General features: G+C 43.4%; 2 protein-coding genes across 2 annotated transcripts in view; one reads left to right on the forward strand and one right to left on the reverse strand.

The window, feature by feature from the left end:
- LOC146961900 (uncharacterized) overlaps positions 1–13,619 on the reverse strand; it is a 29,640-nt gene extending 16,021 nt beyond the window's left edge. The window contains exons 1-15 of the mRNA XM_085771513.1: positions 13,396–13,619; positions 13,064–13,150; positions 11,693–11,816; positions 11,508–11,610; positions 9,436–9,549; positions 9,243–9,359; positions 7,621–7,781; positions 6,714–6,860; positions 5,669–5,771; positions 4,828–4,956; positions 4,336–4,518; positions 3,524–3,777; positions 1,396–2,334; positions 302–398; positions 75–176 (exon numbers count right to left, since the gene is read on the reverse strand). Of these exons, the coding sequence (XP_085627639.1) occupies positions 75–176; positions 302–398; positions 1,396–2,334; positions 3,524–3,777; positions 4,336–4,518; positions 4,828–4,956; positions 5,669–5,771; positions 6,714–6,860; positions 7,621–7,781; positions 9,243–9,359; positions 9,436–9,549; positions 11,508–11,610; positions 11,693–11,816; positions 13,064–13,150; positions 13,396–13,417 (2,682 nt within the window). The 5' untranslated portion in view covers positions 13,418–13,619. The remainder of the gene's footprint in view (positions 1–74; positions 177–301; positions 399–1,395; positions 2,335–3,523; positions 3,778–4,335; positions 4,519–4,827; positions 4,957–5,668; positions 5,772–6,713; positions 6,861–7,620; positions 7,782–9,242; positions 9,360–9,435; positions 9,550–11,507; positions 11,611–11,692; positions 11,817–13,063; positions 13,151–13,395) is intronic.
- Positions 13,620–16,871: 3,252 nt separating this feature from the next.
- Positions 16,872–26,542, forward strand: rmdn3 (regulator of microtubule dynamics 3). Its single transcript, XM_085770403.1, has 12 exons — positions 16,872–17,530; positions 18,551–18,740; positions 19,752–19,895; positions 21,449–21,806; positions 22,471–22,573; positions 23,073–23,133; positions 23,254–23,329; positions 23,968–24,045; positions 24,140–24,238; positions 24,760–24,813; positions 25,404–25,484; positions 25,752–26,542. Exons 1-12 carry the CDS (start codon positions 17,323–17,325, stop codon positions 25,809–25,811), a joined length of 1,512 nt encoding a protein of 503 aa, XP_085626529.1. The 5' UTR covers positions 16,872–17,322; the 3' UTR covers positions 25,812–26,542.
- The last annotated feature ends 626 nt before the right edge of the window (positions 26,543–27,168 follow it).

Consider the following 27,168-nt stretch of genomic DNA (forward strand, 5'->3'; position numbering starts at 1 on the left):
AATTTACAATTTAGATTTTTAAAAGAGCAACACCATCAGGATTTCTGTCCAGTGAACACATAAGATGGACATACCACACTAAGCTGGTCCTTGCTGTCCCACAGTGGCCAGTGTCTGTCCTCAGAGCTGAGCAGAGCCTCCAGCACAGCCTCCTGAACCAGCACGTTTTCTTCTTCCTGTGAGACACACGTTTCACAGCCGATTAGTCACATCACTGAGCTGCTGACAGTTTGGCTGGGAACCTGCTGTCATCTTCCCTTATGTTAAACTTTCTGATGTCAGTTGTTGATGCAGCTCTTACCTCCAGTATTTCATCAGCCCTGCCCAGGATCTTCTCCACCTCCCTCAACCCGTCCTGCTCCTTCTCATCCCAGCCCTTTTCGATGACATCAATCACACTGGAAAAAAAATAAAGCAAACTGATCACCTAGAACATAATTATCAACAGTTTAGAAGCCAAACAGCAACAACTGAACTTCCTGTAATGCCAAACTGTTGCTGGTGATTTGGTGAGCAGAGATTTGAAACGGCTGATTTTAGGGGGACTGATTAGCAAGCAACGCACAATATTGTTGTTTGGATCAAATCAATCAATAGTGAGAAGCTGCTGAGGCAAAACAGACGATTGTTTTTAAAAAATCTTTTTCAGTAAGTAAAAACTGGAGAAAACAAGTGAGAAGTCATTTGCATTTGTTGCAAAGCAAAATCCCTGACAACTAACTTGCTACGTAGAGCCGTGGGTGGCATCTTTAACCAAATCATACAACTTTTTCAGGTCTCAGTTGATTTAGAAAAAGTCCTTTAGAGCAGTGGTTCTCAACCTTTTTGAGTCGCAACCCCCAACATGCACTGCTGTCCGCGCTTTGGTGTAGTTACGGCCGACAGTAACTGGTTTGAGTAATAAAATGCATGTTTGAGAGTCGCTCGTCATCCTTCTAACATCCGGTCGGACGCTACATTAATTAATTAATTTTGCGTATTTATATTTTTCCAAAATGATTTGGCGACCCCCAGAAATCATCTCGCGACCCCAACTGGGGTCGGGACCCCAAGGTTGAGAATGGCTGCTTTAGAGGATTGGAGCAACCACTGCAGCACTGTCTGAGCCACCTCAGCTGGGCCTCTTCAACATGAAGGAGCAGATACTTTTTACTCTGAGCTCCCTCTGGCCGTCAACGCTCCTCAGCCCATTTCTAAGGCTTAGCCCAGCCAAGTCCATTTAATCTCATCTGTGATCTCATTCTTCTGACTTTCACTACTCACAAGCCAGGTGAGGGCTGCTGATGTGTATGCGAGACGTAATTAGAAGAGTAAAACCGTTCAACTGTGTTTTCTATGTTTGGTTAAATTAGCCTGCCCTTCGGAAATGTATTGAGTGATAAACAGAAACGTTACCTATCCACAGGATCTTGGTTCTGGTCATGGAAGTCATAAGAGTCCCAGAGCAGAGTAGGACCCCCCTCTGTGGGGCAGATGGACTCGTCTCTTCCGTCTGTGATGGTGCTGGAGAGGATGTGGCTGATGGGACTAAAGTCAGGATTCTCCAGACTGCTTTGTGAGCGCAGAGTCCAGCCCTCTCTCCGTGGCGCTCTGGGCTGTGTGCTCCTCGTCGCCTCCTCCGTCTTTGTGGTGGGCGATGAATCTCTATCCCACATGGGACTGGCGCGGGGGTCCGGGGGACTGTAGGAGTCTGGGTCAGTCCTCTGTGGCTTGGGGCTGTGCGTGATGGTGACGGTGTACATGTTTTCCAGATCGTCTAACGGCAGGCTGAGCCAGGGATTGGAGGGCAGCGCGGCGGAGCGCTTCACTTTGATCTCAAAGTTGACGGAGTCCTCGGTGACTTTGGGGATGATCTGGATGCTGGCCCCGGACAGATTCCCCACTGAGCCGCAGTCCGACTCTGCATCCGAAACTCTCGACGAGTTCTCCTCATGGATTAGAGGATGACTCCCGCCGGGTCTCGCGGTGCACCTCGTCCCCGCCGATCTAGACGGACCCTCCCCTCCTTCCCTCCCTCCCCAGGCTTCCAGCTGGCCGCTCGCCGCTCCGTCAAAGCCCGAGTCGAACGAGCTGAGGGAGGGGGGTTTGCCCTCGGCCGACGCCATCCCGGAGGCCGTCGTCAAAGGAGACGTTCCTAGAGGACGGAGCGCCTCGTTACCACTTTCTGACGGGCAGCGTTGAACGTCGCGGTCTGTTCCGTCTGCAGCAGCGTCAGCAGAGGACGCGATGACGTGGCGGCTCTGCAGCAGCTCATACTGCCACTGTAGGGCCATCTGCAGCTGAGCCACAGACACCGGCCCCGAAGAGGTCACAAGCTTCCTCACAGTCATGCACCTGATGAATAAAAACCAGATGACTGTGAACGGTGAACGGTGGTCATGTAGCCACATCAGTAATTGCAGTAAAATGCTGCATGGCATGCATGGTCAGTAACACGTGTCTCTGAATGATGCAGGTGTGAACATGTCATGTCTGATTATCTAATGAACAGAAAATACCCACCCCCCCTCTCATTGCAATATATCACCATCACAGCAATATAAATTTAATATTAATTCTAACAATTATTCTACACAAATGAAAATAATTATCTACATTTTTTGCATTTACTTTTTAAAAATTGTTTTATTACATTTTATTTTATTATTTTTTATTTATTTATGTACCGGTATTTATTATGGGGGTTAGGTTTTTTTTTTTTTTAATTGTATCCTCTATTACCATATTATACATGTATATACTGGCAATACCACTCCACCTGCCTCTCATCCACACACACACATTACATATCATAACACGTCATTTCCTGTTTTCCTGTTGTCTGTACCTATGTTGACTGTGTGTATGTTTAGTCCATGTGTTGTAACGTATTTGTCCCTTATGTCACCTCGTCTATCACTTAAAGCAGAAGTAAGTGATATATTTGTGTTAATATAAGTCTTAAATAGTTATATCTTCCGACAGCAATCACTTACATAGAGTGTTTGGACTGAAGCACGGGTCTCTCAGTCACTCTGATCTGCTCTGAGCCGAGGAGAAAACATTTATCGTATCCTACAGTTTTTATCCAATGAGGAGAGAGAACGGCATGCAGGGCTGTGTATGCAGCCAAGGAACGCCATGAATGTGGCGACGTAGGGATGAGGACTGTTATGGTGCGTTCAAGGAAACTCGTATTTTTCTGACCGTGAAGTGGTACCAGTTCGATCTGGTACGAGTTCACCGGTCGGAAGTTACGAGTGGCCGTTATAGTGACTTTCACCGGTAAAACAGGTCGGAAAAACACGAGTGGGTTGCCTGGAACGCTACAAAGTCGTAAGTTGTGACTTGAAGCTGTAATTTACGATTTCAAAAGCCTGCCTGGAACGCAGCATTAGCGAAAACGACCGGACCACTTACTTCTGCTTTAACTTCACCAATAAAAAAAAAAAAAAAAATTCAACATGCAAATGAAAAAAACAAAACACCACACATGAAGACCAGGGACAGTCAGCTTCTCTTTATCAAACATCAGTCCTCTCACCGTTGGGACATCTGCTTGCCCGCCTCCTGGACCACATCGTCCGGGATGACGTTGGACAGATGAGCCAGATGAAGCAGCTCCTCCACATCTGGCGGACAGTTCTTCTGGAGGAAAGTGGACAGCTTGTGTCTCCACACCGGGGCCGTCACCCTGGTCCTCCTCTGCCGTGGAGTGGAAACACTTTGAGAATCAACACCCGACAGCATCTCCTGGAGGAGGTTCTCACAGAGAACCAGCCGGTACCAGGTGTTGGCCTGGAGGAGGAACACACACACACACACGCATTTTAGTGTTCATTATGAAACACAGTTTACAACAAGATTACTGAACCGATTCCAGCTGTTTCTCATCTGCTTCAACTCTAACCTCTCACGAGCAAACATCTTTAAATGTTTTAACCCCTTCAAATACATTTTCACCTTCAATATGCAGTGAATGACAACTTTTTGGAGCTCCTTATGTCTCACATTACTGGTTACATTCATTCAGATGCCATAATCAAAACACACACAGTGATCTGCAGGTTTGAAGATCAGAGAAAGAAGCTCCTCAGGCAGTGATGCAGTGATAGTTGATAGTGTACAGTCACATTTTTGCACATGCTTCAAGTCATCCTTTGCACAACCAAGACAGTGTGGATTTAAAACAAATGATCAATGGACAGAAGCTGCTGAATAACTTCTTGGAAAAATAAAAACCCAACAAAACCAGGCAAACCACCAAGGTAACAGTCATGACATGTTACTTGTGTGTTATTTTGCTGTGGTAGAGATGTACTGATGGCAGAGTAGATATAACTCAGGAGAACTCACCTTGGTGAAATAGTGATGGTAGCTGGAAACTGCTCTGAGGGTTTGGAGAATAAAGTTCACAGTCGAGTGGAGTTTGTCTTTCAGCCTCTCCAGGTGCAAAACCCAGCGCTCTCTGCTCTGACCGCTGACCGGCAGGACTTCAGCCAACGTGTGGATGACATCCTCAGCACAGCGGACAAGTGCCTGACAGACAGGAGAGGAGGGGGAGCTGTCACTTCGAATGGAAAATAAAATTTGTACATGCTGTAAGACAAATTCTCTGCTTTTTTTTTTTTTTTTTACAAAAACATCAGATATACTAGTACAAGATGAACATGGTTTCGCTCAGAATACGACAGTTTCTTGTGGCTCGCCCTCTGCTCTGTCTGTGAACGTCATGCTAAAAGGATATGTTTGGGCAAAATACAGCAGAGAGGCAGAACTGACTGATGGAGGATTAACTCAGCAAAAATGGCACTTGAAGGAATCAGAGCTTATTAACTAAACATGTACCACAGCAGGAGTGTGAATGGACGTTTCAAAGTGGGACATCAGCATCTCTGCTCTTGCAGAATCTTTGGCAACCTCCATTTTGTACGGCTGGAGCTTGTCTTGAAAAAACCTCTCGACCTGCGCTGTGATCTGTAAGAACAAGGAAACACGTTTGTAAAACCAGATACACTTCATACACGATTACTTCTTTTTGGTAGAGAAACCCATAGAACTCCATCAAGGACCCCACTTTGAGAACCTAAAAAAGTTAAAGGGATAGTTCACCCAAAATTCAAATTTCACTCATTATCTACTGAACTTCATGTCGACTAAGGGCTGGGAGAAGTTTCAGAGTCATCCGTGCCTTCTCGGAGTTACAGGGGGGCTCCGTGCAGCACTGCATGTCCATATGACGGTTGCGAATGGGCCTCACTTTTCTTCGTCCAAAAAGACACACCAAAAAACATCCAAATACCTCCATACTGCTCTGCTCTGTAATGTCCCTCTTGTACTGAAGCCCCGACATGAGAAATTGTTCCGGAAAAAATTAAATAAGTCGAGGCTTCAATACAAGAGGGACATTACAGACGAGCAGTATGGAGGTATTTGGATGTTTTTTGGTGTGTCTTTTTGGACGAAGAAAAGTGAGGCCCATTCACAACCATTATATGGACAAATACTGCTGCGCGGACCCCCCTGTAACTCAGAGAAGGTACGGAGGACTCTGAAAATTCTTCCAGCTCTTAGTCGACATGAGGGTGAGATAATGAGTGAAATTTGAATTTTGGGTGAACTATCCCTTTAAACACTCAGCTTCATGTGTTTCCACGCTGCCTGGACACATTGACTGCTGCCGGCTCACCTGCAGGGCGTCGTCTCGCAGCTGGAACACCTGCAGCTGGAGTCGGGCCTGTGAGAAGGCCTGCTGCCAGAGGAGCTCCACCTTCTCCACAGCTGCAGTTATTCTGTGCAGTGTAAAAGAAAAAGGAAAACACATAAAGACACACAGTCTTTACAACATACCGCACTTGATTTAGTGCTTCAGTGTGCAATAATGGACTCGTATTGGCCAATTCAATATCTAAAGCACAAGAGCTGCGATTGTGATTACGGCACAATGCGTCACATTGTTGTGCACCGTCAGCGCCATAAGTGTTGTGTTGCTACAGAGATGCCTCAGACTACAAACTTAATTCCCTGGATCTAAAAAAAAAAAAAAGAAAAAGAAAAAAAAGGAACGCGCAACAAAAATCACATCATTTAGGCTACTTTGGTAAAAAACAGAAAAAACAAAAAACAACCACTGCAACTGAAATCACAATCTTAGCCAAAATCCTTGCATCATTATGCATTATAATGCATATTACTCAGATCATTTCAGAGGAACCAGAGACATGTAACTAGAATAAGTCGTTTGCCACAACAAACCAGTCGCTGCAGGAAATAGTCTCCTTTTATGTCTGATTTGATGTCACAGCGTCACTGTAGACCATTTATTTTATCCTGTTGCATTCTTGGCCACAACTTGAGAATTCCTGCGTTAATTATGATGCAATTTAACTCAAATATCGTGTTTTATGGGTTCATTGTGACCGTTGACGTCCAAATCCTAATGTTCTTCTAAGTGAGTGTTTGTATTTGAAGATATTTGATACTGGAAGGCGATACTGAGACTGAGACGTCACACCGATGAGAGTGAGACCAACGGACACACCTCCGTTTCTGTCCGCGAGCCAGAACCACCTGAAGAAACCAAGTAGCCAGATTAACATAAACCTCATTACTGTGGTTTCAGCTCTTGTGCAACACCATTGCAGTTAACACCTCCCATACATAACATACAGCACTGGGGCAGAGGATTAAACTGAAGGCATCTGAGAGCAGTGGAGGCTGCTGCAGTACAGTACCTGCTGTGGTTCTGCAGCATGTCGAAGGCCGTGTGGATGAAGAGGGCGGTGCCGGCCATCGCCTGGTAGCACGGCTCCTTCTCAGGGTAACGGAGCTTCTCCACCACACGGTCACAGTGCCTCAGCAGCTCGTCCAGCCCCAGCCCCCTGCACACCGCAACACAACACACAATACATATAAGTGTACATGCATTTTCCAAAATGTTTCAAATCCAATTCCCAAACCAGAGAAAGCTGTGTGCCATATCCTCAATGAACTAGTGTCCTTGTTGTGTTGCTCTGACCGAGGCTCAACTTTTTTTTCCCAGTTTAACAAAATAAAAAAAGATTCACTTTTTAAACCTCTAACTGTATATTTTAAATTCGATAAAGCATTTTAGTCATTGGACGTTTGGGTCTGAAGTTATCAGAGAAACAAGCTGAGGAGACTAAAAACAAAACAAACAAAAAACACACACCAACAACCCTGAATGACCCGCACAAAAACAGGTTGACAATAACAGTCATCAAGACAACAACTCCCATGATCCCTCACTACTTCACTACATTTACTGGTTATTGTTTTGAGAAACTTCCAAAGGCAAAACACAACATTGTGCATTTCATACCGATTCATTTGAAGACAGCATGGTGGATAATAAAAAAATAAAAAAAAACACTATGGAAAGAATTTGTGATGCGGAAAAACTTAAGACTGTAGTGTATTGAATTCTGGGTAAATTAAGGACATTTCATAGCAAGAGAATTGGAAGAATCCCCCGGTCACAAGGACATTTAACTTCAACTAATAAGAAGAAAAATGTGGTGTCCAGTGTTATTGGTTGAAAATGGGTCAGTCCAACACTACAGGCCAGTGTGATACAACATTTCTGAATGAATAAAAAGAAGAGAAGGGAACAAGCATGACCTCCTCAGCTGCTGGAACTTGGCCTCGTTGTCGGAGCAGAAGCGTTGCAGCTCTCTGGAGGTGCTGGGCAGCGGCAGCCGGGACAGAGTCTGCAGGGAGGAGATGCACGAGGGCAGCCGGTGGACCACGGACAGGAACTGCTGCTGAAAGGCATCGATCTCCTGCGGGGAGCAGCACAGAGACAGGGGCACTTTAAAATACCTGCTACACACTGACTAACTTCACCATTCAAGGGATAGTTCAACATTTTGGCAAATTTGCCTATTGCCATAATCCCTATAGTCAGGAGTAGGTTCATTACCTTTAATTGTCGGTGCATGTTGTTTTGAGATCTGCGGGGCAGAGAAGCGAGCTGCTCAGCTAACGCAATGAAAGCGCATGGTACTTTCGCCTTTCCTTCATCAAACTCATCAAATACACAATCCAACAACTCCAAAACACTCTCGTGGAGAAATTGTGACCTGAGTATTTGCTTCATGTGTCATAATTATATGGTATTTCATAGCGTGGTGAATGTGTAGAACTACTTGCGCTTTTTAAGCCCAGCAGCCGTGTCTGGAATGTAGTTCCAGCTACGCATTTGCCTCAAAAACAACTTTGTCTCGTAATGTTACATTATTATCTCATAGCGTGGTGAATGTGCAGGTCACAACTTCTCCACTAGAACGTTTTGGAGCTGTTGGATTTTGTATTTGATGAGTTTGATGAGGGAAAGGTGAAAGTACTAAGTACCGTGCGTCTCCGTTGCGTTAGCCGAGCAGCTTGCGTCTCTGCCCCGCTGATCTAAAAACAGCTTGCACTGACTGAATTAAAGGTAATGAATCTACTCCTAATACTATAGGGATTATGGCAATGGGCCAGTTTGCCAAAATGTTGAACTATCGCTTTAACATGTTTTGTATTTTCATTGTAACTAAAAGCCGTCGATGGCCTGATAAGACCGTTTTGATTCCCTCTGCCCTCACAGTGAAATGTAGGTCCACTGGACATTTGTAGGTCTGCTGTAGACAGAGATGTGCTGCATTGGGTCTGGTCACTGTGGCCACACTTGCCCCAGTTGAGCATGACCGAATGTATAATCTAATGGAAAGAGGGGCGCCCTTTCACTTGCTAATAAGGTCAGCTGATTACGCGAGGCATTTGCACAAGCTTCACCAAGGTAACAAAACAATAGATGCGGGCCACTCCAGTGAATCTGATGAATGGCCCCCATCTCCTGACAGAATGAACTGAGCATGCTCCATCAGAGAGGCAACACTGACCTGGAATAAACACTTGATTTGGCTTCATTTTGTACATCAGATAAAGTGAATGTTTGTGTGGCACTGCGTGCGTGTGGAAGAAGAACGAACACACACACACACACACAGACAGGCTGGGCAGGACAATGTTACTTTGTGTTGACAGATCATGAGACCGCTTCACAAGCTCTGCTTTGAATCAAACGCGGACTTGTTTCACAAACAGAACTGTTCAGATTTGGTCAAATTAACGCAGATCTATTGCCTTTATTTTCATTCTTATAATAGTCAATCTGTCAAATAATGACAGGGTGTTGCTGGGTGAATACAAACAGTGATGCTGATGTCATAGACTGACATTTTTTTCCACATATGAATTACCTTAATGAAGGAAACCCAGCTGTGGTGACAGTACATCAGGTAGCCCCCAAGCGACGCCGTTAGCTGGCTTCGGTCGATGTAATTGGAGAGCTCTGAGATTTCTCTCAAGTAGACTTTCTGAAAAAGATTAAATCAGTGTTACTGCCTGGGGTCACATGTATTAAAAAGACACTGTATTTGCCAGTTCGTTCACCTTGAAGGAGGCAGAGTGAGCCTTTGCCGGAGCCAGGAGTTTCTGCAGCAGCTTGACAGCATCTTTCTTTTTGGGCTGAATGATGTAAACACTGTGGACCGTCCGCCTGTGCAGCTGGAGAGAAAATGATTAGTTTAACGCTGAATCAAATGATTTGTGTTTCTCTTGTTAAGGCGAGGCTCTTCTCTATCCCGGCAGATTTATTTGTAATGACAAAATCAAATGTACATGTCGCTCTGTGTGCTCTGCTGTGATCAGGCCAGAAAACTGAGACCACGTAAGCCACAAAGAGGTTCCAGTTGATCTGGAAAATACAGAAAATGGGCAGCATCCTGACATAATGGTGCTCATTTAATGTAATTTCACTGGGGCTTTTCTATTAAATAACCCAACATGTGACCAGTCATGCATGTGAGCCCCCAGCCCCCTTCTCCCCACGCACAAGAATTCCACCACAGACATGACTCTGATCTCAACTCCCACAATGCTTCAAGAGAAACTGGGCTAAATTATTATCACATACATGGGTCATTCTTCTCCTCCTAAATATTACATTTGGTGCTAAGAGTTTCTCCTCCCACAGGAAGTGAACCGAGTTGTATGGAGAGTCATTATTGTTACTAAATAAAAGGCGTTCTTTTTATTTAATGCTGCCAATGAGGAGGTGGGAGGGTGGGGAGGGGGACTTAATGTAGGCGAGGGCTCATATATAAAGAGTAGACATGATTGTTGTTGTGAATGTCACACATGATGTTATACAATTTAAAACATTACATATACAGTAGCAGTCTAAGGAAATGTTTCAGATTCACCTTTTTCTAATGGGTGTGAATCTGCTATAAAGCTCCAACATTGAGCAGGACTTAACACCTGACCAGAGCCAAAACTACACACTGGTTTGCTGACCGTGATATTACCACCAGCCAACTTGAACCCCATCGAGACTCTATGAGCTATTGTCATGAGAAACATCAGATCCAACAACACAGATGAGCTGAAGGCAGCTAACAAAGCAACCTGGGCGTCAATAACACCTCAGTGCCATGTCAGGATGCAATAATTCATGCTAAAGGACCCCAACCAAGTATTGAGTGCATAATGTAAAAATACTTTTTGTCTGTATGTTTTCTTTTTGGTCTTATCTGAAGAAAGAATAATTGAAATTGAAGTGAGTTGCACTTGTATATAATTTTCTACCATCTTCATTTAGCCTACAGCCTTTGGTTTTAGCCATCTTTTCACCTCAGTTCTGTCCACACTCACACAGAGCTGTGCATTCAAGTTAACTGGGCAGGTTGAGGAAATTAGTCAGGTTATCCCAGTGTAAGGGATGGCTGTGATACTGGACACTCCAACTGCAGCTAAAATAATAAACTACGCTACCTATTAGGGGTGGGCGATATGGCGATATTAGATCGTGAAGGATTAGAGTGTGTAGACGATCTGCCAAAGTGCAGAGATCATAGGATCGTCTAGGGCACATTCTATAAATTGCAGTTCTATGCTGCAAAGCGCAAACAAAGGACATTTGCAAAGTTTGCTAAAAGAGATAACAGTTACTTTATTTGACCCTTTTCAATCAGCTATTTAGTGTTTTGATATACTTAAAATCCTGTTAAAATGACTGTGTTGAATAAAACAAACAGTAATGTCTTCATTGATATTTTACTTTCATGTTTATTGAAAGCTACCCTGTTTACGTTATTTGCACATGTTGGCAAAACTGCAACTATTTAGATTAAAATATGTTCAGAAAGGTTCTTTGGCCTAAATTGTCTATTTTTCCTTTTTTCGATTTAAGATCGTGATGAAATCGAAATCGTGACTTCATTTTAAAAAAATCGTGATATGATATTTTTGCCATATCGCCCACCCCTACTACCTATTATGAATCATTAAACCCTATAAGTTTACTATACTATAGAAAATAGAGGTTTTCAGCTATCACTGTATATACACTACACAAGGTCTGCACATAGTGGGTCTCTAGTTTCAAAACAATAACTGTTAACATGCTGCAGGCCAGGATCCACAGCAGCACCACACTGTTGTTCACTCTGTCATGACGGTACCTCGAGCAGGAGCAGAGTCTCAGCGATGAACCTGATCGCGGGAAGAGAGGCCTGTCTCAGATCAGCCACCACCGACGCCAGGTTCTCGTCCTCCTGCTTCTTGCTGTTGAGAACAATCCAGTCATCAGTGCACACACAGACAAATTAACACATACACAACAACCAGCACACCCGAGTCCACCTACTTGTGCAGGCACAGAAAGTAATTTATGAAGTCCACCACTTCTGCTTTGCTGATTTCCGAGGAGAGTTTGGCTTGTTCATCCACCGGGAACACGATCAAAGGGCAGCCGTGTTGATCGAAAGCACCTGGAAGGTACAGGACAGGTAACAAAGTATGTCTTGGACCTATATGACTATATGACAAAGCAGTTTTCTATTAATGTAAATCCTTTTGCTGAAAGTAATACTTAAGGGTGGCGTTTATTTTCTTCATTTACAAACATGATCTCCACCAGACTCAGCAGTAGCCTACCTTTAGTTTTTTTCCTTACTTGGGTCACAAAGGTCTTTTGTGCAATTGTGAGTTGAGTACTTCCTTTAAGACCAAGATGAGGTGAAATCCTTCAGTAATTGAGTGAACATTTGAAGGAAACCTTAGCAATGCAGCAGATGGCTGCTTACATTAGAGAAATATTTCAAATATGGATACAATTACTAAACTTGGCACAGGTTCATCCTCCCTTTTATCCGATGAATCCTCCAGGAGTCAAACATTTTAACAAGGAAGAAGTTTCAATTGTATTCAGTGTAAAACATTTTAAAGTATATTTCAGCAAGTATTACAAGAAAAAAATAAAAAACTTAAAAAAAAAAAAGCTCACCATCAGGCTAGTGACCCAGTGTCTCTATGAGCTAATGTTAGACAAGTAAGCCACAGAACTTGTGCCACATCCATCATAATAATATGTTTGCAAATACATTGTGTTTTATGCTGAATTTTTCACATTACATATGGGAAATTTTACAAATAATGCTCTGAGGTTATAAATCTGACGTCCTCAGACTAAACCACAGGGTTAGATCGCAAGATCATTTTAATATGTCCTGTGGTAAAATGGGTTTCCTATGCCAGATATGAGATTAAACCATCTTGAAATTTCAAGTGCCTAATAGGTTTTTTTCCCCAAAAGATTGGCCTGATAGTGATGAATACACCAATGCTGGTGCTTGTATGCACAAAAGTCTGTTGCAGTCATCTGCTGTAGCACAAGGAGAGGACGAGGGTATTTTGTGCAACTTATGTACCTTTAAGGAAACCTTAGACTAGGAAAATATTTACTCAGTTTGTGCGACCACGAAACTCATGGAGTTCATGCAAAAAAACTAACTTGTCAATACTGGCAACTTCAAAGTGCTAAAACTGAGTTTCTCTTCCACAGGTTTTAGTTTGATTCTGGCCAACACAGGACTTCCAACTGTATCAATACTGTGACCATGTGACTTCAGAAGAATAACTAAGTGCTGAGTTCATACATCCCAGTAGCAGCCAAGCCTGCCACTGAGCAGTGGACAGGAGGAGCGGTGTGTGTGTGTGTGTGTGTGTGTGTATCTACCAGGGAACAACACGGCTCCGGAGCGCAGCACATGATCAGCAGGCAGCAGCGGGGAGGGGGCGCCCTCACTGTCCGACCCCGGGACGCCTGAAACGGCCACAATACATCATCATTAACCGGTGGTGACTTATCCACTATAAGAGGACCGGGTCCGGCCAAGCAGCTATACTGCAGTTTCACCACAGGAGCATGAATTCACAGCGGTGAAAACAGACGCCAGCTCCACCAGACCTCCATCACAACTTCTTACAACACTTTAGTTTGAGTGAGTGGAGGTGGAGACGCCGAGCTGCAGAGCTGCAGAGCTGCAGAGCTGCACTTGTCTCTCCTACCTGTTGAGTGTCGTCGGCTCATCTCGACCTGCTCAGGCTCCAAACATTTCCCCAACACGTCCCACCTCGTAGCGTCACAGCAGCCACCTGAAGCCGGCGGAGACCTGTCCTCCTGACCCCGACCACACGTCGAGCAGCTCCTCTGCACCTTCACCACCGCAGGACCGGAGACCAGGAGCAGCCGGACCGCTGCAGCCCGCCGCAGAGCTCCGCCATGTTCTGTCTGAGTGGGAGACACGAGATGCTGCTGCTCTCATTTATGCAGAGGGCGGAGAGAGGAGAGGAGGATGGGATCAGGTCTGAGCAGCAGCAGGGCCGGAGCTAAGGAGAGGGAGGTATGGGACGGTGTTGAGACGTCCACCATACCCACCCTACCTCAGCTTTGTTCTTTGACAGAAAACATCTTTACAAGTCAATTTCGCCTAATGAGACCAATTGCCATAATAATAATTTCTAACATTTTGTCTAAATTTCTTATGCTCTAATCCTATTTTAAGCTATTCAATTGGTTGCTATAGGAATTTACCTTATTTATTCAGTCAACTTTATCTTTTGCAACTAATTTTTATCTATTTATTCTTGTTGAGCACTTTAAAACTGTCAGCTTCAAGTGGGGACAATAAAGGTAATTGATCTGAACCCTATAGCAATGAATCCTTTCCTTCCTCAAGAGAAAAAAAATCCTCAACTCAACTAAACTAGACATTATGCTCATGAAACACTATTAATTTAAGGTGACATTATTAATACTTTCTGGCCAATTTTTCCACCAGCATTCAAAGTGGATACTCCCATTCAAATGGACTGTTATACTAAATACACAGCTGTGTTAGTATAGGCTAAACGGGCTATACAAATAAAATTGCCTAACACACCTGACAGGTACACTGGTCAAACGCAGCAAGCACCAATGGCCCTCGTGTCCACACCGAAGCTAAACAAACACAAAGGAACATGACATCAGCCGCAGAGAGGAAACCAAACAGCGTTCAATTGGCAGGGGACACACGCTTGTCTTCCTCTGACTTAGTACCTACATCTGAATCCGGCATACATCATGATTGTCAGCCTGAATCTGCCCAGCTGTGGAAAGCATAGCTGGAGTCACACAGAGGATCCAAGCCTTGGCCTGAAGTTTCATTCTACTCACACTGGTAGCCTTCTTTATTCACACAAGATATGGATCCTGTGCAGACTCGCTGATATCTCAGATTTCTTATTTTGTTTTGTTTTGTTTTGTTTTACCACATTGTGAATCCAAGAGATTTAAAAATTTAAGATCAGAAATGTGGGCTCTTCTTTTGGGATATATAGGGTACGTCTCTACCATGGCCTTGCAAATTTGTTAGGTTGCTTTGTGTCCAACACAGAGAGCTGACTGTGAAGAGGCTGTGAAGCCAGAACAAACACTGCCTGCCTTCCACTGAACACTCCCACGTTTGTCTGAGCATCAAGCGAACCTCAGACCTGCATTTTCCAATGTGCTGTGTACATGTCCAAATAATCCAAATAAGCCTCAACACAGTTAGGCAGTCTCATCTCTAAGTCTTGTAATAACTTTATGGCTCTTGGCAGTAATGTCACTGATGTCTGCAAGTATTTCCTGCATGGGAGTGGATTAGTCATTCAAGTCTACATTTACACCGACTGGTCTGACTGCATGCCTTATGGTCTGGATGGGAAAATCATGTTGTTTAACTTACCAAAAGTCAGACTTGTACGAGCCTAAGAGCGAGTGCTCATCAAAGTCCTGTTCAGCCACATTTGTTTCTCCAAAGGGACTTCCCTTTGAAATAACTGAGTCATCTGTCGTTCAGCTTTTGTGGATAAAAATATGTGTGTATTCATCAACTTCAATTTTGTGAATATTGAGGTAAAACTACATCAGGCACAAACCATAGGCTAATGCCGAACACAAAACATCTTGTATGTCTGGAGACAAGCTTCAGTGAATATCACATATTTGAATTGATTATATAAGTTCAGTTCAATAAAGTTTTACTTCCATACCCCAGGCAGTAATCACACATAATGTGCATTTGGAAGGATGATTCCTTACTGATGGATATTAAAACAAAGGAAAAAACAAAACAAAATCATAAAATACTTGCTGCATTTCAGCATGTTTATGATTGCCCATACTGTAAAAATAGCTTGGATAGGTACTTGTCATCCAAGAGAAGAAGGTTTATTATTAGCAAAAGAGATATGTTAGATAAATATAATACATTGTACATTTACAAAAGTTCAAAACTTAGGCTAGGCTACTAGATATTTCTTGATTTCTCACTGTGGCTCAGAGCTGAGTCAGAGTTGATAGTTATCTACACTGAGGTGGTGTCTGTCAGTATGTAAAGAGACCAGGGAAAGAAAGGCTAATGACCAGGCTGAAGGAAATCTCCCAGAGAGATAACAAAGATGGTTGGTTTGCCAAAATAAACAGTTGCTTTCCGTCTTAAAAAGGTGTGCACAGATGAACTAGAAAATGAAAAACTGGTAGATCAAGCAGCACAAGTCTCTTTATAACTGCACTGTCTATCAAGAATGCAGGTGGACATGTTTCTGAAATAAGACCTCATTAGCATAAACTCAGAGGATTCACTACAAGGTGTGAAATCATCAGGTAAACCGAAACAGAAAGGCTACTGCAAATTATTAACACACAAAAAGAAACTTGAAAAGTTCTTAATTAAAGTTGTATGGACCAATGACACAAAAATCAACTTTTAAAAATAACAGGAATACATACAACAGAAAAAAAAACCCCAGCATAGACCATGTCCCCATTTCATGGCTTCAGCTTGTATGGCTGCCAGTGGAACTGACTGGCAATTATTGATAATGTTAGAGCTGAGATGAGCAACAGATATCTACCGGAGCAGAGCAGTCTGTAGCGTTAAAAACAGGAACAGCAGGAAACTGACACTGAAAATATAGTCAAAGCAACAAAAGACCTAAAGGCAACTTGACCTAAAAAACAACACAATGCAGGTTTGGCATGGTAAAATGTGATCCTGGAGTTCAGATGAGTTTTAAGGCCCACACTGGAGGAAAAAATAAGAGATTTTGAGAAAGTCATATTGACTATAATGGGGGGTTACAATTTTGAGAATGAATATATAACATTTCATATTTTATTACAAGAAGTCGCAATATAGGCTAATGAAAATAATAAGCCTTAATTGTAATTTTAGGGGGAATATCAGGAGCTTTAAAACACGGAGCCAGTGTAAATTTAGTTTAGGTTTCACTATAAGGAGTTTCCTCATCATCATCATCATCATCAAGACATTAAAAAGACTGTGGATTCAGTCCAATCCACTGTATTGTTTAACAGCAGCCACAAGAAACATCTCAGCTGCACTGTTATCTCAACGATGCTGAAGTTGGCTTCTGATTGAGCTGACGAATCGAAAGCTAACTTCAGCGCCGTCAGCTCGCGGACGTTACTTCCTGTGACGTCACGCTGGCTCATTGACAGCAGTGGTGCTGATGTGAAGCAGCTAGCAGCCTCATAAATGTCTTTACAGCATCACTACGGCTGGTCGCACGGCATTTGAACGTCTTGACATATTATAAATATACTCATTTAGCTTTGAAAACGTGTCGTCGAAATATATGCGCGACGTGCCAAAGGATTTTTCGTCTGTTTATCATTTCGTTAAGCTTATTAAAAGTCGTCATCGTGTTATTATCAGTGGACGCCGTAAAGGCTAATAACACCAGGCTAACGGTGAGCGTGCGACGCAGCAGCAGCCGTGTTTTTCTTCACGGAGGCTCGTTCACGTCCGCAGACACGCAGCTGGGGGGCTGAGGGTCCTCACCGGGCGGCAGGCATGGTGGTGGGAAACACACGCAGGTGGCCTCGACTGTGAAACGTGACGGTAACGTGAGCTTGTTGTGACCGAGGAGAGGGAGCGAGGAGACATGAACGCGCCGCTGGGCAGGAACGGGTTAATCGGTCTGGCTGTCGGAGCCACGGCCGGACTGGGTTTGATCGCCTTCATCGTGTACAGGGAGATCAGCAGGAGGAGGTCCCGGAGCGCGGTGCTGGAGGCCCACCCGGCCCTGCGGCTGCTCGACGGGGCGGATGGAGCCGCGGCCGCGCTGCTGCAGGAGCCGATGGACGCTCAGGGTGGGTTGGCCCGGCTCGGCTCGGCTCGGCTCGGCCCGGCCCGGCCCGGCCCGGCTCGGCTCTGCCTGGTGCCCAAAACATGCACGTGTTTGTTTCTGCCATAGGCTGCAGTGCTGCACGCGTTTTAGTCCAAAGGCCACTCAGGTGCAAGGTTCAAGGAGAGTCTTTATCATCCCCTAGGGGCAATTAGTTTCACAGCAAGTAGTGAAAAACAACAACATTGTGCCACTTAACCGTGACACTTGGTCCAACTAGGGGTCACAGCCAGTGACAGTGTTTTTGCATGTTGCTTTTGAAACAGTTGTTTGTGTTAACCTTAACCTTACCACCCAGAAAGTGACAGTTAGCCTGACAGTGTTTGAAATCATGATTCATTTCTGTAGCTATTATTATTATTAAAACTATATAGCCTATAATATAATTAAAGAAAGAACTCAGTCTGGGATCTACACCATTGCTCCTGCCCTCATATATCATTCATCAGACTATAGGCCTGATGTAACAGCCAGCCTGGCAAGTTGCAGGTACTTGACTCATAAAGATGAAGTGTCTCTCCAAACCACTGGGCTCTAGACGCTACATCCAGGCTGCTTCGTCTCAGCAGATCTGCCTCATCCATCAACGCCTTCAAGTCTCAGTTCAAAACATTTTCATTCTCTTTAGTGTTTGAGTGAAGTTTGAGTTTCTCTGTGCTGATGGTAATTTACTTGGTGTTGTGTTGTACAGCACTTTGATCAACTGCTGTGTGTGTTTTTTTTTTTTAATACATCAAATTCCCTTTGATTTGAAAGTTCCTGTTTAAGGCTTTTGTACCACTCTTAGTTTGACTCCTCACCTGGGTGTAGCTTACATTGGTTCAGCCTCCCAGGTACTCCCATACTCAGATATATAGAAGCTGGAGGATGAAGATGAATGATGCTGCCATGTTAACCCAGACCTGGAAATACAGTAGATGGATCGATGTACAGTAAAACCAGAATCCTTGTGTCTAACACCCTGTGTCCCTGTCTCCTCCTCCAGAGGCCGAGGCCCAGCAGCAGGCTCTGGCAGCTATGGAGGCGGTGGTTCAGGGCCTCTCTCCGGAGCAGCAGCTGGAGCTCAGGAACCAGCTGGATCAGGTGCTGAACTGCGTGTCCTCGCTGCGCTCAGAGGTGGCTGAGCTGAGGGGCGGCCTGCAGGACATCGCCCTGCAGATCATCCAGGATGTCAAGTAAGTGACAATGAGGGTAGCTGTAGCTGTGCACTTCTATAAAGTATGATACCACATGTTTTGGCTAGAAACAGATAAGAAAACAAATAAGGGCTATAGATAAGAAATGACTGGGTGTCAGAGATCCACTTGTGCATATTGTGGGAGAGCACAATACATTATTTGTATTCAGATGCACCCAAGCATCAGATGGGTGGGATGTGATGGGATATTTATTATTGTAAAATGGATTCAAAATGTGTGGGTATTCCTCGGTGTAATGGTATACTCACAGCAGGGCTCCACCTTTTAATAAATATGTCCTTTTGGAGTCTCAGGGAGTACGTAATTTGTTCCATCTGATATATTTACTTTATCTGCTCAGTCCACATGCCGTATGTTGGAGGATTGGACTTCAACCACCTTGCTGTGATGCATTTAATTGCAGTATTTGTATTTGTATTTTTCAGCTCTTGCGTTAGTGCTTTTCAGTAATGGGTCCAGTAGGGGTGACCGACGACTGTAATGTTTTCATCAAATACTTCTCAGAATATTTTTAATTAAAGGCATGACTAAAATATCTGGGTCTGGTTGCTACTGTGTGGGCCACAGTTTCTCCACCAAGTGTGTTTTGCTCAATTTAGCCATAATTTCCAGTGTCCCAAAGAATCTCATAATAACCTTCTATCTAAATTCCCTCTACACATTTGAGTTGGTTGCTTAATGTGCTTCAGTGCATATTTCTTCCCACATGTCCTGTGATATGTCTGAGTTTCCCATCTCTCCTTTATCTGTACTGTATTATTCAGATTCCACACATTCCCAGAAATATTTGGGAACAACAACTTATTAATTTCTTGTCCCAATTCCTTTTTTAATACTTTAATCAACTGGTCTTCAGTTGGTGTGGGCTTAACAACTTTGACCCATTCTTTATGTTTCTAATAAGAAATCTCTTAATGATAAGTAGCTGAAGACATCTGTGTTTGGGAGTTTAAATCCCTCCCCTGACTGTGTCCTCTCTTCTTTCAGAAAGGGAGTGGAGGACAGTCAGCGGCTGCGTCGGCGCCGTCACATCGTCCACAGAGAGCGAACTGATTCCAACAGTTCCAGCTCCATCTATTTCACAGCCAGCCAGGGCATGGCCAGCACATATGATGAGACCAGTGAGGGAGGGTATGCGCTGTTTTCACTAGTTTGTTTTGTTTAGTTTTGGTCTAGTCTTCTGTTCTGGTGTCACTCTCATGATGATAATGCCAGTACATAGTGTCCAGCACCTGACCCATTGACATTATGGAGAAAATGGCAAGTGCAGCTTTAAAGTTGTGCCTCCATCAGAGCAGCACGAGCGACCGTGTGTGATTTCCCGTAGTGCTCTCTGTAGCACCAGCTCAGGCTCATCCAGCTTGTGGGTGTTGTTGATTGGCTTTTTAAGCTTAATCAACTAATTCGTGAAAGACAATTAGAGACAGTTAAATGGTGCCATGTGTGACTACCTCTAAGTAAGTCTCTGACTGAGACTCAATCCTATGGACACTTTAGAACGGGAATAATACTGTTTCAAAACATGTCAAGTGTAACATAATAATGATCTGACTCAGTACTCAAGTAATTTTGTGCAGTCCTGCTGTTCAGTTAGCATACTAAGACTTAAGGCGATGCAAGGCAAGTTTATTTGTGCAGCCCATTGTACACAGGGCTTTACACAGCATCATAACAACTTCCTCTGCCAGTGGTTCTTAACCTTTTTTGGCTCATGACCCCATTTTGACATCACAAATTTCTGGCGACCACCGATCACGTGCATGTGATCACGGCCGTCAATCAAGATGCATCAGCTCAGATGTTTTTATATGCTGCATTTTAATTGAACGCGATTTATATTTGAGAAAGTGAAAGTACAGAATACAGTTGTTTAAGATTGTGTGTGGTGTTTTTAATCATAATTTTAAAAAGAATAATAATTCGTTAAAAGAGTATTTTTATCAGTATTTTTTTATTTTTATCAATTAGTAGACATTTAAGGCGACCCCATTTGAATTCCAGGCGACCCCATGTGGGGTCCCGACCCCAAGGTTGAAAAACACCGCCTTAGACCCTCACATCGACTGAGGAAAAACTCCAAGATAACCCTTAACAGGAGAAAAAATGGGAGAAACCTCAGGGTGTGCGACAGAGCAGGGATCCGTCGTCCAGGATGGGCAGACGTGCAATACAGTAGATGTTGTGTACAGACAAGAAAACAGTTTACAACATGGAATATGCAAAAACGTGGAAAATGCGATTGTTCAGTCAAGAGAAGCCAGTGCAGGCAGCTTCTGGTGGGCAGGTTGGTTCATATTCAGGGAGGGCAGGCCAGCTTAATGGGAATACTGGTGGGGAGGCTGGTTTATAAGCAGAGGACAGGAGGTGGCGGTTGGTGCAGCGGGATGGAGCTCTGGAGTCAGAGAAATCTGTGGAAAGTGCAGAGAGAGAGAGTGTGAGACACCAAGGCCAAACTACAAGGTACAACATATGAAGACAGGACAAAAAATGTGGGAGAGGAGTAGGCCTCTTGGATGGGGGGATAATTTATCAGGTACACAGGAGGTGATAACAGACAATCCATCAAAATAAACTACTTCACACTTCACTTCAAACACAGCACATTGCTGATTATGCGGGACTGGTATTGTAGGAAACGCTGGTTAAAGTTTTTCACCCAAGAGTTTTTTTGTGTTTTTTCTCAGCTACTCCACAGCCTATGCTGAGTCCGACTACACAGACCGGGACACAGACAAAGAAGAGGGAGAGCAGCAGCCAGAGCAGGAGTCTGAGGAGGAAGAGGAAGACAGGAGCTGTGCCACAGTCCTCACCCTCCGCCAGGAAGACTCTCAGGAAGAGGAGGTGGAGGAAGACAGGGATCTGGGAGAAGAGGAGGACGATGAGGAGGATGAGGATGATGATGATGAGGGGAGACTGCAGCTGGTGACTGAAGTTCCCAGTGGAGAGCTGGCTCTCCTCCTGGCTCAGAGTGACATCCTCCACACAGGAGATGCCAGGCTGAAGGCGGAGGGCTTTCGCCTGCTGCTGGACAACAGAGCAGAGGTGAGTGAACCGACTCTGACTCACCGTTCACAGGGAAGTAAACCAGTGAGGACGCTATTGATAATGATGTATCAGATTTCCACTTGTCAGAATCAGAATCCCAAACCTTTGCTGGTTAAACTGTCAGAAAGAAGCAGTTTTATGACTTTTGTTGGCAATTTTGACATTTTACTGATAAATGAAGTGATCAGAAACACTGTATTTATTTATAGATGATCTGGTTTTTAATGCCATCCCCCCTGTCTCTCCCCAGATTTCCTGTCTCTTATCCTGTAATAATAGAGGGATGAAAAGCCCAAATATAGCGAATCAAATTGAATAGCAGCAGGAAGAATTAAAAGGAACTAGAAAAATTGTAATCATGACCGTGATCACGATTGCTGGCAACATATTTGAGACTTTCAAGTGGGCCATGAAATGAAAATGTTTGGGAACCGCTGCTCTAAATTTTCCCCGTGGAAAATCAAGTCTTTCTCTTTTTTTTCTCACAGTTGGGTGCACAATCACTGATTTTCATGATTTTGTTGTTGTGTTAAATATAAACTAAAACACCCTGCAGATGTTTTCTCCACTTTGTTGTAGCTGTTCAGATATTGATTTTCTGTTGTTATAAGAACATTGGTTTTCCTCCTGAAAACTGACCAGTGGCTTTCTGACTCTGCAGTATGGAGACAGCAGGGAGTTTCTATGGCGACTGGCTCGGGCCTATAGTGACATGTACGAGTCCACAGAGGACAAACAGGAGAAGAAGACCTATGCACAACAAGGTGATGGACACACACACACATGGATGTAATGATTATTATGAGATTGTCAGTGGAGCATGAACTAAAATTTAGTGTACTAACATTCTTTAAAAGCTATTTGGATAATAAAGCAAGACTCTTTAAGAGATATGAGGAAGAACAAGGTCACTGATTGTGAGACTGAAGTAAAAATGAGCATCGATTTACTTTACAATCACTGCAGATGTAAAGTCCAACATGAACTTCACCTTCACGAAAAAGCTTGCAATGATGATAATGAAGGAAGCTCTGTGAAACTGGCTGTTTCACCTTTTCACTTAACATAGCTTATTTGAAAACTGACAACCATGTGTACATGTGGTCAAGGAAACGTGCAAGGTGGCACATTGGTTTATAAAACCTATTTATGTTTAGGAAATGATGTATGCCTGACTTTGTGTGCTCATCATTTATGTATTTGAGTCCTGAAGTTTGCATGTCAGGGTTTTAGGGACTAACCTGTGAGTTGTTGCTGTTGCAGGTTGTGAGGAGGCAGAGCGCGCCTTGAAGAAGAACGGCCTGAGCGCCGAGTGTCACAAATGGTAAGGGGACGAGGGCGACCGAGCTTCACCCAACATCAGGATCTCACCTGTGTGTAGATGACTGTCCCACCACTGACCTCGTACTCCAATGTCTCAGTTGTTGTGTGTTTGCGGCTGTAGGTTTGCTGTTCTGACGGGACTGAGCTCCCAGCACGAGAGCATGCACGGCAAACTCAAGAGCAGCCACATACTCAAGGTACAGTAGGATTATTTAGAGCTCATGCAGACGGACACAGTAGTGACACATCTAGCTTTATTTTAATATGACCTTTATACAGTATAGAGCTTTAATATAAACATCTACCTTTATATTGTATGGAGCTTTAATATAAACATCTACCTTTATATTGTATGGAGCTTTAATATAAACATCTACCTTTATACTGTATAGAGCTTTAATATAAACATCTACCTTTATACTGTATAGAGCTTTAATATAAACATCTACCTTTATATTGTATGGAGCTTTAATATAAACATACTGTATGAACCTTTATATAAACATCTACCTTCATACTGTATGGAGCTTTAATATAAACATCTACCTTTATATTGTATGGAGCTTTAATATAAACATCTACCTTTATACACTATGGAGCTTTAATATGAATATCTACCTTTATACTCTATGGAGCTGTAATATGAATATCTACCTTTATACTCTATGGAGCTTTAATATGAATATCTACCTTTATACTCTATGGAGCTTTAATATAAACATATTGTATGGAGCTTTAATAAACATACTGTATGGACCTTTATATAAACATCTACCTTTATACTCTATGGAGCTTTAATAAGTGTTTCAGAGAAGCTTCTCTTCTCTCTTCCCAGGAGCATCTGGATCGGGCCATCGCCCTCCGAGACGACGACCCCATGTGTTTCTACCTGCTTGGCAGGTGGTGCTATGAGGTGAGACGGGGGCTGTGCTGATGCTGTGCTGCTTATTGTTGACCACAGGCAACCGGCACGTGTTAAATGTTTCCTGGTCTGTGTGTCTGTGCAGGTGGCCACTCTGGACTGGCTGGAGAAGAAGGCGGCTGCCGCCCTCTACGAGAGCCCCCCCTCCTCCACACTGCATGACGCCCTGGAGAACTTCTTGAAGGTAGACACACACACACACAGGCGGTCACACAGTCTGCTGCTGCTGACAGTGTTTTTAGACCTGTATTTGCTCTGCTCTGGTCCAAGTTGGCAGCTGGGCCTCGTAGTCCAAGTGTAGGTCACATTGAAGTTGGTTGATGGTCTCCTGTGGAGCCAGTACAGTGGTTGGTTTCCTCTGTCAGTAAGTTTACAACATTATAAGGACAGATGATGAAGCATTTTCAGTCAAAAAAGAAAGCATTGTGGTTTTATTTCTCTTTTTTTTTACCTTTATATATTCAAGAAGAGGCGTGCAGGAATACAAACAATTAAACAGATGTGATAATGAAATGCAAAATGATAATGATCCTGCACAGCTAAGGGTCACAGGTGCAGCTGGTGTCTAGAAACTATATTTTAGGTTTAAAACCAGACAAATTGATGAGAGACCCCATCAGGTCATTCCAGGACCATGGTCCTCCTCCATCCTCTTGTTTGCATGCTGTTTGTGAATATGACACTTTTTGTCTTGTGAACCCACAGGCAGAAGAACTGAGTCCAGGCTTCTCCAAGACTGTGAGGCTGTACATCGCAAAGGTAACACGACACCTGCACAGGGACCTTTTACTGTGTGCTTATCGCAATACTGCCACCAAGTTGTCTGATAACTGCGGTTGGTGTGACACCATGTCCAAACTAATCAGTTCATCTGTGAGTGAATCGAGATAGATATTTTAGTTCAATTGGGCCATAATCAGTGAATTGATTAGTCAGTTCTGGGTGTTTTGTGAAGTCACTCTTTCTGTATTTCGGTATTTCTGGGGTGATGTACTGCATTTATTCAGTTACTGAGATTGCGTCAGAGGCAACAAGGAGAGAAACCTGAGGGAATATGGGCTGTTTGACTTAACTAAGACTCAGAATGTCAATATGAACACAGACCATTATCAAGGCCCCGATGTTTATAAGACAGTAACACTTTTATGAGACAACAACATTCTCCTGTTCATTCATAGATTAAAAAAATAAAAAATAAATCAAAGACTGGAGTAGAAAAATAGAAACAGGAGAAAGTTCAGGATGTTAAAATGAAACAATTACTGGATCTATTTTCTATCCTTCCTTCACTTTCTCGTCGTCAGTGTGTGTCGTGTTGGAAACTTACCGCCGTGTTGTTTGACTTGTAGTGTCACCGGGAGCTGGGAAACGTCTCTGAGGCCACAAACTGGACCAGGCTGGCTCTGAAGATGTCCATCAATACTAATGATGTGAGAGCACACACGAACCCCGATGGAATGAGGACACGTCCATTTAGAATTAATAAGTCAAATTTGCACATCTCAATACAACAGAAAAGACTGTGTTAACATTGATTTAGAACATCTGAAGACATTTAGGTGCTACCACTTATCACTAACTGAGAGACCTGAATTATTTCCTAACAAATACAAATGGCGAATTGATGAAGGATGAGAGAATTAATTTTAATTTCAGTTTCAAATGTGAGACTAACCTCTTTTCTTTTCTGTTCCAAGGATGAAGAAACGTCTAAACTGGAGTCTGAGCTTCGCGCCTTGGTCGACACTACATTTTGAACGGGTTATTTCCACTGAGGTCCAGCCGATGGAGCCACTGATTGGCTAGTGGGGCCACCCCCAATCTGTGACCATCCAATCAGATGTGCTGTGCAAACGGCACACTTAATCTTCATTCCCCTCTAATGTGGATATTGTTGTTTTGCTATCACTGTGAAATGATTTGGAGTTTACTGATGTTTATTTATTTATTTACTGCAAGCTTTATTACAGCTGATCTGAGTCGGTATCAGTGACTAATACAGGTTGTAGTGTATGTTTCAAGTTTTTAACCTTTTTTTGCTTATTTAACTGACAATAAACAGAGGTAGGTTTTATCAATGGGCAGGAATAAGCCACCTAAATGGATAATGATGATTATGATAACATTATTACCTGAGTACCAGGATGACACACACGGTTAAAAACAATAGGGGCCACTGTCCCACCTGGTGTTCAGTCTTTCCTCTAGCTCTTTCCACTACTGACCCCTGCTGGTCTCTGAGTGAGTTTGTTTAAATTTAATGTTTTCAACCTGTCTTGAGTGACACTGAGTCTGGTAAAGAGTTATGTGTATGTGTTGTTTTCAATATTAAATCGACTCATGGAAATTAAAGCGTCAGTATTTGAAGTGGTTGTTGTATAACGTTGTCTACTCGCGAATCTATTCAATAAAGAAATGGTCAGCTTGAGATTTGAAGGAAGGAAATGGAGATGATGCCAACAGTTAGCCTGCCCTTGGATTTAGCAAAGTTTCATCAGTTATCAGCCTGTTGAATATCAAACACAGGCAAGCAGACAAGGGCTCCGTGGTCTGAAAAGTGACAGACATCTGAACAACCAGATACCACGAGAGGGAAGATCAGTTTTTAGTTTTGCTTTTTACATTTCAGCCTTTTTTGCAGGTGTGTGTGGAGAAGTGGGAGGACTAGGGCTGACACAGGGTCAGGATTTGAAACGTGAAGGTGAGCATGATGGAAAGATGTACTGTAAAGGTGTTCATGGGGACTTGATAATGTGACTGCTCTTATACGAATGTGGCAAGGTGAAGAGGGCCCGGGCGGGGATTGAACCCACACCTCCTGGGTAAGAGTCACTACCAGTCACCCAAAGGGACATCCCCTTGGCCAAGTAGCCAGGGCACATGATCAATTGGAGGCATAGTGACAGGACCACCACTGTCACACTAAGGTGTTTTTTTGTTTTATTTAACTAACTTCATAAGACATGGATATAAAGATGATAGAAAAAAGTGAGGACTGAAATGTTTAAACATTTATGTACAGGTTATAATACTTTATGATAATGTTAACTAGGAATTCAGTCATTTTGTTCTTCATGATGACTCCTTTATGGATCTAAAAGAGAAGAAATCTGT

Source organism: Trachurus japonicus, chromosome 24 (genome assembly GCF_045865225.1).
Source record: "Trachurus japonicus isolate A0001 chromosome 24, Traja_1.0".
NCBI lineage: Eukaryota > Metazoa > Chordata > Actinopteri > Carangiformes > Carangidae > Trachurus > Trachurus japonicus.